The 13,886-nt window shown below is 38.5% G+C and overlaps 1 protein-coding gene across 1 annotated transcript in view; it reads right to left on the bottom strand.

Moving 5' to 3' along the window:
- Nucleotides 1–754: 754 nt before the first annotated feature.
- LOC116735153 (E3 ubiquitin-protein ligase TRIM62-like) overlaps nt 755–13,886 on the bottom strand; it is a 46,274-nt gene continuing 33,142 nt past the window's right edge. The window contains 3 exon segments of the mRNA XM_032586810.1: nt 755–3,256; nt 7,478–7,593; nt 11,961–12,217. Of these exon segments, the coding sequence (XP_032442701.1) occupies nt 2,706–3,256; nt 7,478–7,593; nt 11,961–12,217 (924 nt within the window). The 3' untranslated portion in view covers nt 755–2,705.

Here is a 13,886-nt window from a genome sequence, read left to right as displayed (position 1 = left end):
GTTGACAGACCTGTTTTTAATCACCTGATGGTGAGATTTACCCACAGATATGTTTTTATCCTGCAGCAAGAATATTAATTTCAAGACAAACTTGAAGACAGTCAGGTTTTTATAGTGGTTTATTGTACATTACAACATTTCCCACAATCCTCCAGCAGCAAAAGCCCACTGAAGTGTTTTTTTTTTTTTAAACACAACAGGTGCGAAGAGGCCATCATCAAAAGACACAGTCATCATTATATCCATATAAAGTGTCATAGTTATGAGCATAATATATATATATTTTACCAATAGATTCAACATTGACCCAACACAACTCCTATTAGTTGTAATATTTCCACTGAATGCAGCAAAACAATCTGGAGTCAAGTTCTCTTTAATCCTGCATGTCAAGATCCACTTTAGACCAAAACATCAGAAAGCTCTCCATAGTGTCTGGAACTTCAGCCTAAAACCTTAAAATAAACCGAACAGCAGGCTTTTTGTGGGTAACAAGCAGATCCAGGTGTTGCTCTGCAAAAATGACTCATAATTTAAGGATCGTCAGAGACTCCTGCAGATCTGTGCATGTTAAAACAGCCACCGACTCGCAGCTCGACTCACATTCTACGGCACATACCAGAATCATTTCCTACCGAAGTGAGGGCACTGCCCCAATTTTTACTTTATAAACCAACAAAGACGACACACGCACAAATGCAAAAATAAAAAATACAATAGCAAAGGAAGGCTGCTGCTTTTGTTTCATTATTTGTTGGTTGATTTCAACTTGATCTTGAAGAATTGTGCAATTATTACTATTTTTTTTCCATTGCCTGGGCATTCAGCTTCATTAGCGACAACCGAAGTTGGATTTGCGACCCCAGACAGCAGGACTTGTGGGTGACTAACAATGAAACAAGAGCACGTGAGGCACATGGGACAGAAATGAACATGACCGAGCCTCAAAAGGAATGATCTGTGATTTTTATTATCATGCAACACCAGCACATAACTCACCCGCCCACTGCCTCTTCTCCAAACATTCAGCTCAATTTCATCTAACAAATGAGGTGAATTAATAGAAGAGGACACTGGTTCTCTGTGGCACTCTCCTCACACCTCCCTCGACAACAAGAATCAATATTTACTTAATTTAATATCCATTTAATATTAAGACAAGATGAGGGAAGAAACATGTGGACGTCTCAGGAAGAGGACAGGAACTTAAATATGAACAACTCCACTGGAGACTTCCTCCTTTTTACTTTATATACAAACTAGAAGGTCCTTGCTTCACCAATAGCAGCATTTGCCTAAGCAACGTCCTGCCTTTTTAAAATTACCTACTGAGCACAATGCATTAGAAAAGTATTCACACCCCCGATGCAGCCATGTTGTATGAAGTTACAGCCAACATTTTATGTTATGATGTGAAAGCAAGAGAGAGCAGTGCATAATTATGATGTACAAGTAGAATGATGAAGAGTTTCTATGGTTTTTACACACAAAAGTGGGGGAAGCATTTGTTTTTACCCCTCTTAAACACTTTACAAATAAAACCAGTGCAACTATTTACCCTCAGAAATGATGAAAAGGCAACTCTGGAGGGTTTGCAGCGATTCATAGCTCAGGTGGAAGAATCTGTCACTTAAATTCTCAAATGTGGCTCTTATGGAAGACTGGCAAGAAGAAAACCAGAACCAATCAACTTTTTGACCAACATACAAAAAAACAAAAACAAAGAAGAATAACAGTTTAGATTAAAATAGATGCCTGTGTTAAAATGGCCTAGTCAAAGTTCAGACTTAAATCTAGTGGACAATCTATGTTAAGACTTCATCCAGTTCTCCATCCAGTCTGGGCTTGACCTGTTTTGCAAAGAAAAGGGGCCGACTACAAATGCATGCCACACTTTTCAGAGACTTTCCTTAACAAGCTCAAACTCACTTTGTGTCGATCAGCCACATAAAATACATTGAACTTATGGTTGTAATGTGAGAAAAAATTCAAGAAGTGTGAATACTTTTGCAAGACACTGCAAGTAGTGCTCTTCTGCTCTTAAGTGTTTAGAAATAAAACAGACAGAACACACACACGCACACACACAGGTTTTCTTCACAATGACGGACTACACAGAGAAACATAATAGTCCAAAACAAAAATGATACTCTCTTATTTAAGGCTCTTCTGAAGCCAAAATCCACAAATTAACTTATTAAAAAACAAAACAGCAACAACTCCAAGATACCAGAACACTTGACACGAGTGAGTCACCGTCTGAAAAACAGAGAAAACAAACAGGAGTCCCGTCAATCACATCCAGCACCGGAAGCCAGCAGTATAGAAGAAGACAAGTGGCTGTTTTTCACTGGTGCACTTGTTTGGAAACAAACAGGCGACATCGAGCCTGACAGGCGAGAGTTTATAGTGAGAGCGATTCGCCTGGGAGTGTGAGTTGGGCCTGTTCTTCATCTCCGTCTGTCAAAGCCCACTTAGTTTCTCCACTTAGTGTCATCTTTGTTCCCAACAGGATGCTCAATGAGGTCCAAGTGCAAACGACGACTTTAAAGTTCTTAAAAAATAAACATTTCGGAAAGCATGATTCTTGACAGAACTAAAAAAAAAAAAAAAAACTTTAACACCCCCAATATACATTTTTAAACATTTCTGTCACCTATGATTTAATCATCTGTTTGGTCATCTGCAACCAGCGACGTTTCCCCTTAAAGCCGCACGGTGTTGATGCGCAGCGGCTGCACGTTCTTGCCGTTGGCGTGGCTCTGGCCGGGGCTGAAATAAGGGAAGACCTTTGAGGTGAATTTCTCCCGGTATGTGTAGAGCCAGGACATGTCGTCTGCGTTGTAGAAGATGAGCAGGCCTTTCGGGTAGTCCAGGAACACCCCCACCTTCTCCAGCTTGCTCTTGACATTGAGGCGCGTCCAGGGCTCGGTGCAGGCGCTGTACTGGTTGCCGTCGTGCATCACGATGCAGTAGAAGCCGCGGCTGGGCTGGATCTGGATGCTGCCCTTGCGGCTCACCGTCTCGTTGGCCACGCCGATCATCCACTGCGTCTTCTCCGACACCATCACCTCCCAGTAGTGGACGCCCGATACGAAGCCCTCGGCGCCCAGGACGGAGACCTCCACGTCGAAGCGCCTCGGGGAGTCCTGCAGAGGCTGCGGGTGGAGATTCCCGTACGCCACGATGGTGGAATCGTCTGAGAGGATCAGTCTTTGGTGGGCTGTGATGGGGTCAAGGGTCAGGGCTCCTGGCACTGTTGGTAAGAGAGATTACAGGTTACCTATCAGATTTTAGAGACAGAAAAAAGTGATCAACAGACATGAAGATCAGCCTTTCCATTGATTTTCAAAGCATGGTTAAATATTTTAAAATGGAATTTTCTAGGGGTGTTTTTACACCTGATAGTTCAGTAAATTTGGTTCGATTGGCAACCAAAATAGCGACATTTGGTATGTTTTCACACTGCACTGTCAAATGAACCAAACCCTTTCAAAGAGCTGTTCCCCCACTTGCCTGTGGTGGCGCTGCACCAAGAACCACTGAAGGAAATGACACAAAACCTCTGAAGAAGACATGAGCACAACTTCTTTCCTCACAAATTTTTAACAAAAATGAAGTAGTATCAGATTTTAGTGGTTGCAGGTTTTCTCTTTTGTCTTTGGCAAAACACCACGAGCATTAAGACTTTTACATTTTTGGTTGAATTTACCCAGAATGCCCTGCGCTATAATCCGCTTTCTGCTTTTGGAGCAATCTCCGTTCTGTTTGCATCCACATATGCATTCAAACCACCAGAGTTCACTTCAACCAAACCAAGACCTAGGTTTTTAGGCGAACCAGTGTTCGCTTTTCTTGGTCCTTATCGAAGTTTGATTGTGCATTCACACCTCCCCAATCGAACCGGATCTTCTAAGCAAACAAACTAGAGTACGAATAAAGAGGACCAACTTATTCTGCTTTTCTGAGCTGAAAACGGAAAGAACATTTAAGTTTTAATTTAACTAAGGTTTAACATTTTAACTACTGGTGCAGCTAAACTCTTGTGATTAAAACACATGTGGAGGAAAGTGAGGCTTGAACAATCACTGCAATGTTTCCTAACATGAAGTATTTTGGTGACTTGGTGGTTTGTTACTGTGATTAATTCCAGGCAGACAAAGCTCAGAGTTTTTAAAATGCCTGGGTAGGGTGACGGTTTGTTAGGTCTCACACAGTTTCAGCTCCTTTTCAATAGATAAATCTCCATGTGAAACTTAATTTAATAAAAACAATTTAAAGATGAAGACCATTTTCTTATGCCCAAGTTTGGTGTTCCAGATGTAACCCCTTCACTCTGGCTGCATTCTCAGCTGCTCTGTGGTCAGTTTACAACTCGTGTTGTGTTAGCATTAACTTTATGACTTAGATAAAGGCTCCAATGTTATTTGAAGTCATGCCAATTCAGAGCCGACTGGTAGAGCTGCTGAGAAACTTTACAAATCAGGTGTGGCAACAGCCCAAAATATTCCTGCTGATTAAAATGATCAGGAATGAGAAACAGACCAGAGTTTCACAACCGCTGCATCCATGTGACCAACACCACACATCTGTTTTATCTTTAGCCACTGGCCTTCAAAGAAAAGCGTCCTGCAGGACAGCTCAGTCTCAGATACATCAACCCACGCTGGGAGTGTAAAAACACACAGAGACAGTAATTATAGGGAAAGGAGGAGCAGTTTCAGTTCACAGCTCCGTAGAATGTCTAATTCTCTGTGCAGTTATGCGTTTTAGGAGGGTTTGCACCCAGTGGAGCTTCTGGCAAGCATGGCTTCCCAGATGTAGATCAGCTCAGAGCTCTGCCAGGGCAGTAACAATACATCCAGCTTAACATACGATGCGACACAAGATGAAATTAGCTTCTTCAGTTAAAGCAAAAGCTTTCACAAATCACAAATTCTTTTCCAAAAACTCCATATGTATAGAACGGTTCAGTTCAGAGTAAAATCAATATAGCAAACATTTTCATCACAAAGCTCATCTGAAAATCGAATACAAGAGGACAAATATTTAATGAATGCACTCAAAATATTGTTTAAGATTTTACAATTTAAATCTTCGATTGAATGCAAAAAGCAACCCAAAGCTGAAACATGACGACAGCACAGCTAGCGCACGCAGGAAGTTAACAGCCAGGCCAATGTAGGCATTGTTTATATTAAGTATATAAGATTAAAAAAAATCATTTGTTTAACTTTTAGATTCAGATGTATGTCCCAACTGGACAATTAATGTTACAGCAAGTATAAAAACTAAAAGTCAAAGTATCAAAAATAAAAAAATAAATGACGATTAACTGCAGCATTATTTTTTCTGTCTGAGCCAAATGAAGGAAAGAATATTTGCTTGTAGATTTTGTTTTTCTCTACTGCTTAAAGCTGCAGTATGAAACTTTTATTAAAAAAATTGACATTTTTATTAAAACTGTCACTCCATGCAGATTTATGTCAATACTTCTTCAGCTCCTTTTAATTCATGATATCATTTAAATATGAATAGTTTCATGAACTATTCATATTTATTGAGTGAATGAAATACAAAAATTAAAATAACCTGAATTATGTTTATTTAAAACGTCTCAGTTCAATGCTGCCATATCACTATGTTACAGGAGTTTAACTTTTAGGCTCATCAGTGCACATATGGTTATTTTACTTTCTTACATTAATCAGGGGTGGTGATGCATTTCTTTTAAACTGTTCTGCAATTATGTCGGCAAGGATAGATGGAGGTGAATTTTGTGGCGAACTGCCAGCGGCCAGGACAGCTTGTTCACTGGTCAATGACAACTCAAGTGTTTGTTGCAATCACCTCATTAAAGATTCATAGCCTGAGCGCCTGCTTGGGTCAAATGAAGAAACAGGAGATTCGAACTGTCCTGCTAAACATAAGTGGGGTTTAAAACCAGCTCCCGGCCTGCTCCTGCTTTCCGAACAGTGAATTTTGGGGCCGATGGGAGGAATGTCTTTGTTGACGCTCTGGCAACTGCTGCTGATGGATCGCAACCAATTGTTCCATTTAGCAGCCAGTCAAGAGAGGCCAAGAAACTGTCTGGCCTCCCCGCGGGCTGAGAACTGATTGAGAGAGCAAAACAACATTATAAAATCCTCAGTGTGTTTGTTGAGTTATGTGTTGCGAGTGAGAGACGGCTGCAAGAAGTCCTGCTCCACTCAGGACCTTCAAACACTGAAAGGCATCACAATTTCTCACCTGAGAAGGAGCCGGAGGCTGTGCAAAACACGTTTTGATTTTTATCAAAGCACTCCGCTCTTTTTTGAGTGGATGTATAGAAGCCTAGCGGATTTTGACTTCACAAATTTATTTCACTCTGCAAATTTATTTAAATCCTCTCCAGCTGCAGCTCTCCCTGTAGCTTTTCAATTAGAAACGGGTCTGGGCTCAGGGTGAGGCATTTAGAGCGCCGATCTGCCGCTGAGGCCCTTCAATTTTTCATTTGGACGTACGCTGCGGCTTGTTGAGCTGAAAGGCAAAAGGCAAAATCTGTCTTCATCTGCAGCTTCAAAATGCAGCCCCAAGCAACATGGCATCCATTATCTTTTTACCACAACATCTGTGCAGTGTTGTTTTTCTGCTCCAAATAGTTTACAGAATTATAACCTGAACAATAAAACGTGGTTGCGTCAGACAAAAGCAAATGTTTCTAAGTCATTATTGTACACTGGATATATATTTTTGGAAATAGCAGCTTTAATTAAAAGTTAAATTGTTAGCTGAAAGTCTCAGTGGCCCAGAAACACGAGCAGAAAAATAAAAATGCATCACATTCTGGGAAAAGATGTTTCCACTTAGCATTTTTTGTATTGCTATTTATACGACCACAAGAATCTTGGCTGTCCTCCTGTACAGTTTTCTCTATATATCAGTCTTTGTAAAAATGTTCTGGTAAAAACCACAGCTGCTGCTTCACTAGCAGGAAAATTTCCCCTTATCGCTGGTAGAAGTAAAATGGTCGATTCTGAGTGCAGCCACCTCTGTAGTTACAACGAAATATTAATTTTTCATATTTTGTGCACAGAATACAGAAATATTGAGAACATATTTTAATAAATCACATTTTTTATAATGCTAACAACCAAAACATAAAACTAAAAGGTAATTTTCCTCAGTAACAGATGGAAATTTCCCTCTTGGTTGCTCAAGGATGATTAGATGCAACAGGAAACTCATAATTTATTAACAAGCAGCATCTTGTTTGTTTAATCTCAAAGCTTAACTAGCAAAATGGGATCGCCAACACGTGCGCGACCCCCAGTAAAGCTGCTTTAGCTTTAAAAACAAACGGCTAAACATTTAAATCAGAGCAATTTTCCACATATTTATTGAAGGATATAATATTGATCTGTTTGTCTCCGAAGCAGCAAACACAGTCAGACAACCTTTAAGCCTGACGGCTGTAGTTTGTGTAGCGCTCCCTTACCTGGTGAAATGTCTTGGAAGAGTGATTTCCAGATTGTGTACTGCAGGGGCCCCATGTACTTGGACGTTGGGAAGTCCTCATAAGTCAGATTGGTTTCATGTATCTTCCCTTTAACCCTGAAAAACAGATCAACAACAGTCTGAGCTGACGTCGTGATTTGTAATTTAATATCGACTCGCGTTGTGCAGCTCCAACTTTCAATGCTTGATGAATTTCTTTTTATTTATGCTTTTTGAAATCTTCCATTAGCTGGTAAACAGCATCATTAATCACGAACTGAAAGGATGAAGCTGGCAGAACGGGCACGGGGTCACGCTTTGCAAAAAAAAAACCTTTATATGAACCTTCATGTGAAGGAGAGAAAGCTACTCTACATGCTGACACATTTCCGTTCACCTGGGACACATCCTTGTCTAAGAAACAGGCTGTAAATAATTAATAACACCGCTTACTCCGGCTTCTCTCTTACCAAAATGTGCATCTTAACCTGCAGCTGTCCTGTTCTGCATTAATCCTCCTGCAGGAGCTGGTGTTGTCTTGCAGAGCGACAGAAATAGAAACGGTCTAATCTCTGAAAATGGAGCCAAAAAGCAGCAAAACCTCAAAACTGCTTAGAATAACCTGGAGAATTGAAACCAGTTTAAACAGCGAAAGCAAACAACACGAGTAAGGGTCAACAGTCCTGCTGTGTCCACACAATGATGCAATATCTAAACTAAACATCCCGTGTTAATTTTAAGGCTTACATTTTAACAGATGCATTGTTCCTACAATATTTCCACTTAAAAGCTCAACATTTTTCCAAACTCAGCTTCAGAGATCGTTTTCAGCTGTATTTCATTACACTTTATTTGGGTTTGTTGTTTTTTTCTTCCACAAATAATGAAACAAATTGTTGAAGCTGGTCCCAAAAGGCATTTTGTCTTCTAGATAAACTTATAATAAGCTCAAATAACACTAAAAAAACAACAACAAAAAAACTGTAAAAGCTGAACATGAGATGAACGCAGTTCCTTGAAAATCACACTTTGAAACCAGTAATAAATTTATCAAAACTCAGAAAAGGTAGCCATCTAAAAGCTTTGCTATTAAAGCAGACTAAGAACCTTGGATTTGGTTTCAAACGTATAATTAAAATAATTTAAAGAACCAAAAAAGTAAAAAGTCCCTTTTTTCTTTTAGAAGCGTTTTAGTCAAAATCTAAAATAAATAAATGATCGAGGAAAATCAAATTCTAATGTGTTAAACTGAAACTGAATTATAAAAAGCATATTTGTTTTCCAGAAATTCTGTATTTTATCTTTTAGATAATGTAAGAAGAAAATGTCTGGAAATTCAAGTTTTTTTCCAAACCACAATAAAAAAAATTTTTATCCAGTTTTTTCCAGAACTGGAATATAACAAAATCACACTCTACCAGAACTGTTATCCACTGTTAACTGTTCTGGTTCTTGTAGTACTTTCGTATTCGTCATATGTGCCGAGATTTTTCCCCAGTCGGTAATGAATATCTGACGTCGCGCCATTTTACTTTTCTGAGAAATGAATGAACCCCACACGGCGTTAACGCTCTCCGCCGGCACACAGGAAACTTAATTTTATCTGAGACACTCGGCTGGACGTCAGACAGAACCATAAGAAGCACATTTGTAGTCAAACATGTCATCACTTTCTATCTCAGCAATGCAAATGAGAAACACAGATGGAGGCGCTGCGCAGTAAGAGCTTATTTTGAGATTTCCTAACTCTGATCGTAATTTCAGGACTCCTAGAATCTTGAAATTACAGATTTGATTTAAAACTCTTAACTTTACTCAACGTCAGGGAAGTACTTGGTGCATTTTTATGTTACAAATACAAATGTTTGAGAATTTCAGGCAAATATTACAACAGACTGACAATATTTACACAACTGAATGGAAATATAATATAATTAATATAATCCATACTTTCCTGTATTTTTACAGACTGGGGAACACTTTTAAAAAAACAAAACAAAACAAAAAAAAGCCACTCCTACAACATCAGAGTTGATTTGCCAGGTTCTTCTCTAGGATATATTTTTTAAAAACCACAAACTCAAGATGGAAAGTCGACTTAACTCGCTTTTTTCTTTGCTTTGTGTTTTCCATTAAACTACAATTGATCCTTTTCTTATCATTAATTGGTTTCCTCCAAGATGTCTGACAAAGACATGAAGATGCACTGTGATTGAAGTATGGCTTCACAATAAGTCAAAATACATCGTGATATTTACATGATCAATATCGATAGATAATACGTCTGATAGAATATTCAATAAGTTTACTGAACTCAGATGCAGAACCGCACAGCATTGTGGGAGATGTAGGCAGAAAAAAGACTAGCAGCTAAACCTCTCACAGCTAGTTAAGAAAAGTTGGTGGCATTAACTAACTCGCTTGCTTTTTGGTTACCGAGCAACGACCTCCCGAGTAACTTGCACAGCAGCAGTTTAAGATTTTGCCACCATGTCTCACAAATTCAAATAATAATAATAATTTTAAAAAACTGGAAAGGAGAAAATGAGGACAACATGTTGAGAGGAATTTGTGGATAAAACAGGAACGGTCACATCACCAGCTTGGCAGTATTTTCAGATATCACAACACGTTTTTCAGCCATAATCGCCCAGCTTTTGTTTGCATAAAGCACTAAGACAATCAACTTCTTCCTTTCTTTAAACTGCATTTCATGTCTAGTCACTTTCCTGTGCTTCTGTGCAAGTAAAAAAAGTTATAATTAAAGCCAAGAATATAATATGGATTATAACTATAGTTCTAGAGTAAATACAGAAGATAATATTGTTGACCATTTTAGCTATATCAGAAAAGTTAAAACTACTAAATTTTACCTGCTCGTCTACAAGGAGCTTTTTAAAGTCCCCCAACTAGTTTAAATGAATTATCTTAAATCATGTAAGCCAGATATTACTAAATTTTAATGACAATTTATTTTATTTGAAGAAATTTGCCATTCAACGGCTGTTTTTTGCTCTTACACTATTTTATGCTTTAAGATATCAAACTGTTCCAATAAATCCTCATCATCCACCTCCTGATTAGACATTACAGCTGGTTTAATTCGGCCCAAAAGCTCCATCTGTTCAGGGATCAGCTGGAGCCGTTGCTCAAATCTCTACTTTCTCCAACCAGTCAGCAGCCTTTGCACAACACTGCCCACACATTCCACACATTTATATGTGCGTTAGTTTTAAAAGTGATGAATTTTTCAAACTGACTGCCTTCATATGCACTTCTTAAAAAAAAAAAATTAAAAAAACCACAAGATCTTGACCATATTTAGTGTGAAGCTAGTGATTTGCCAGTAGCTTTTCCAAAGATTTTTTTACCTAGTATTCGCATTTCTTCTGTCTGTGACTTTTACTTACTGTTGTGCAGAACAGCTTGTAAGCAAAATACGCTTAAGTTTGGAATAACCTGTCACCAGCTCTTCAATCCACTACTTCATTCATCCTTTTAGAAAACCTTTAAAATTAATTAAATTTCAAATGGTTGGTGATTTTGTTTACTTCTTATGAACTTGTGTTGTATGCGACTTTCATCCATTGATTCTTCTCCTCTCCTCCACAGCTTCTTTTTATCCGTCTTTTGGTTTTTATACTGCAAATATTCTAATCTACTCAACACATTTTGAACTATTTTAACAAATCCAATACTTTAGAGCAACTTTTTCAGGCTGAGGACTATTTAATCCATTTAACAAACACTCACAAACCACCTAACTCAAAATTGCCCCAAATGAACAATCTATTTGGGGCATTTTGAGTTACTTACATATTCTGAAAGTCTGGAAGCTTCCCAATGATGTCAAACACATAGAAAACAAAAAAGAAGTTGTTTTTACTACCAGATGTTGTGTGCATGAATACCATTTTAGGGCCATTTGTAATTTAGAAGCAAAATAAAATAAAAATGGATTTTAGTTGCTGTGACAAACAAAAATCCTTTTTTGCACCATTAAAAATAAAATTATCAACCAGTTACTATCAGTTTTATTTATCGTATTTAATTAATTTAATCATTTTTAATTAAATAAAAATAATAGTTGTTGATGTGTGAGCAAAGCATTATAAGCGAGTAAAGTTGTAAAAAACAAAGAACAGTTCTCGTTTTGCTGGAGACCGTTCAAAAGAATCAAATCGCTACTGAACTTTACATCAAAACTCTCAGCAGGTACGACTTGGCTTCCTCCAATTATATTATCCTGGCGTTTTCTTTCCACTAATATCTTAAGCTTTTATTAACACAAACCTTTACTAAGCTAATTGTAGAGTTGCACTTTGAGCTCACATCACAGCAAATAAATGGTTGTTTACATGCAGTACCTCGCGGACCAATAGGGGGTGCCTGTGGACCACCGGTGGTCCAGGGACCACAGTTTGAGAAACACTGCTTTAGAGCACATTTATTCACACTTGAGGCTCTGAGCAGATCACACCTACCTCTCGGATGTGATGGCCACGCCCTCCAGGAAGTCGTGGTGGCCCGTCTCGCTGAGGCGCTCCTGCAGGATCTGGATGCCCTCCTTGACGTCGCGCAGCTGCTGGCTGTAGCACTGGATCTTCTGCTCGATGTCGGCCAGCTTGCGGGCCGTGTCCATCTCCAGCTCCTCCAGCATGCTCTTCTGGCGCTCTCGGAGGAAGCGGTGAAGCCGCTCGAACGCGTCGCCGATGGTTGCACGAAGACTCTTGGCTGAAGACTGAAAAGAAAAAAAAAAGAAGAAGAAAAAAAATGTCCTGGTTATAAAAGCTGAACCCATGTAAGATGGTGAATGGATAAATGCAGGTCAAAGAGCTTCAGTGCAGATTTCCTGACCGCTGTTAGCTTGTTTGTAGAGTTGAGGTCACAATGGCTGAACTTTAATTACACAAAAATCAATAAATCAAGGGTTTGCACAGTACTCTAAACTCTGTTAATATTACATAAACAGTAATTCATTGATTCAGCATGTAGATGTATTGATTTTGTGAAGCTCTCGGGAGTAATATGTGTACACAGCTATCTAACCTGAAAATAAGGAGTATTTCAGACGCCTGTACAGAAGCAGAAGAAAAGAAACAAAAAATAAAAGGCAAACATGAACAGTCACTAAAGAGAAAATGAGTGGGAGGACAGGTGGGCAGACAGAGGAGATAAATCCATTAAAAATCTCAGCAGGTTCAAGTAACAATGAAGAATCCAGAGGAGAAACGATTTAAAAAAAATAAGATGTGCACTTAAAGAAATTAGTGTTTGCATAGAACAGAAGGCCTGATTAAAAACAAACAAAACTGCATACATGCAGGCAGGCCTGTCGCTACAAGGAATAAATCAAATAATCCCATTACAAATTAAAATGAGCTGCATGCTTGTTTGTTTCCATCAAATTTCTTTCAACCAAAGAGATTGGAGGACGAAAAGCTTCATTTCGGACCTTTTCTTTTCAGGTCTCAACACACAGGAGGCGACGTTGTCCCTCTCCATTCGTTTCCTATGGAACCTGACCAATAAGGCGACAGTCGCCTACGCTCCTCCAATCAAGCGACCAATAAGATTTGAGCATGTGAAATTTTGAGCTCGTTGCTACAAGAAAGCTGAAGTGAACCACTTTACCTGTGAGAGACGGTATGTGGCATTTGTTGTAAAACGGAAGCAACTAAAAATACATCTGCATCTAAAATGCAATCATCCAATACAGTTTTCCCACACTGGAAAACAAAACTATAACCAATGGGCTGTCTCCGTCTTACTGACAGTTCACAATCACTGAGGCGATTAATCGACAAACTACAAAAATGGTGCACAGCAAGACGGTTCGCTTAATCACACAAGAGATGTGAAAAAAACAGAAAAATGCTGCAAACATTTGATACCAGTACACAGCGGTCAGTTTAAATGATAAGTTTACACTTTTTAACCCCACAAAAGTCCCAACTGGCAGTATGATTAATATATTATTTATTACATTACTCTTAGGTATACATTTATATATATTATAAACTTTATATCTTGTGGTTATATTTGTATTATTAATATTTAAGACCTTGGATGATTAGTTGATTGTCAACTAATCAATTTCCCCTTGGGGATCAATAAAGTATATTCTATTGTATATTTTGAAGGGCAAGTTTGTTTACATAGACTTCATAATCCATTTTATTTATTTATTTTGGATTATCAAAATGACTTACATTTCCAGTGTTAAATCTTCTTTAGAAATTAATTTATTGATTTTTGAGACTTGCATTTTTAGTGGAAAATGGCCTCAAAATGACAATGTGACCTTTTATCGACTTCATACAACCACATCTCAATAGAACAGTCCAACTCTTATTTTACAACTTCTACTCTAACTTTTTTAAAACAGCAGCTGTAGCTCTCAACTTTTA

This window comes from Xiphophorus hellerii, chromosome 16 (assembly GCF_003331165.1).
Source record: "Xiphophorus hellerii strain 12219 chromosome 16, Xiphophorus_hellerii-4.1, whole genome shotgun sequence".
NCBI lineage: Eukaryota > Metazoa > Chordata > Actinopteri > Cyprinodontiformes > Poeciliidae > Xiphophorus > Xiphophorus hellerii.
The sequence above is the reverse complement of the archived record's forward strand: the minus strand, read 5'-3'. Positions and strand labels throughout refer to the sequence as shown.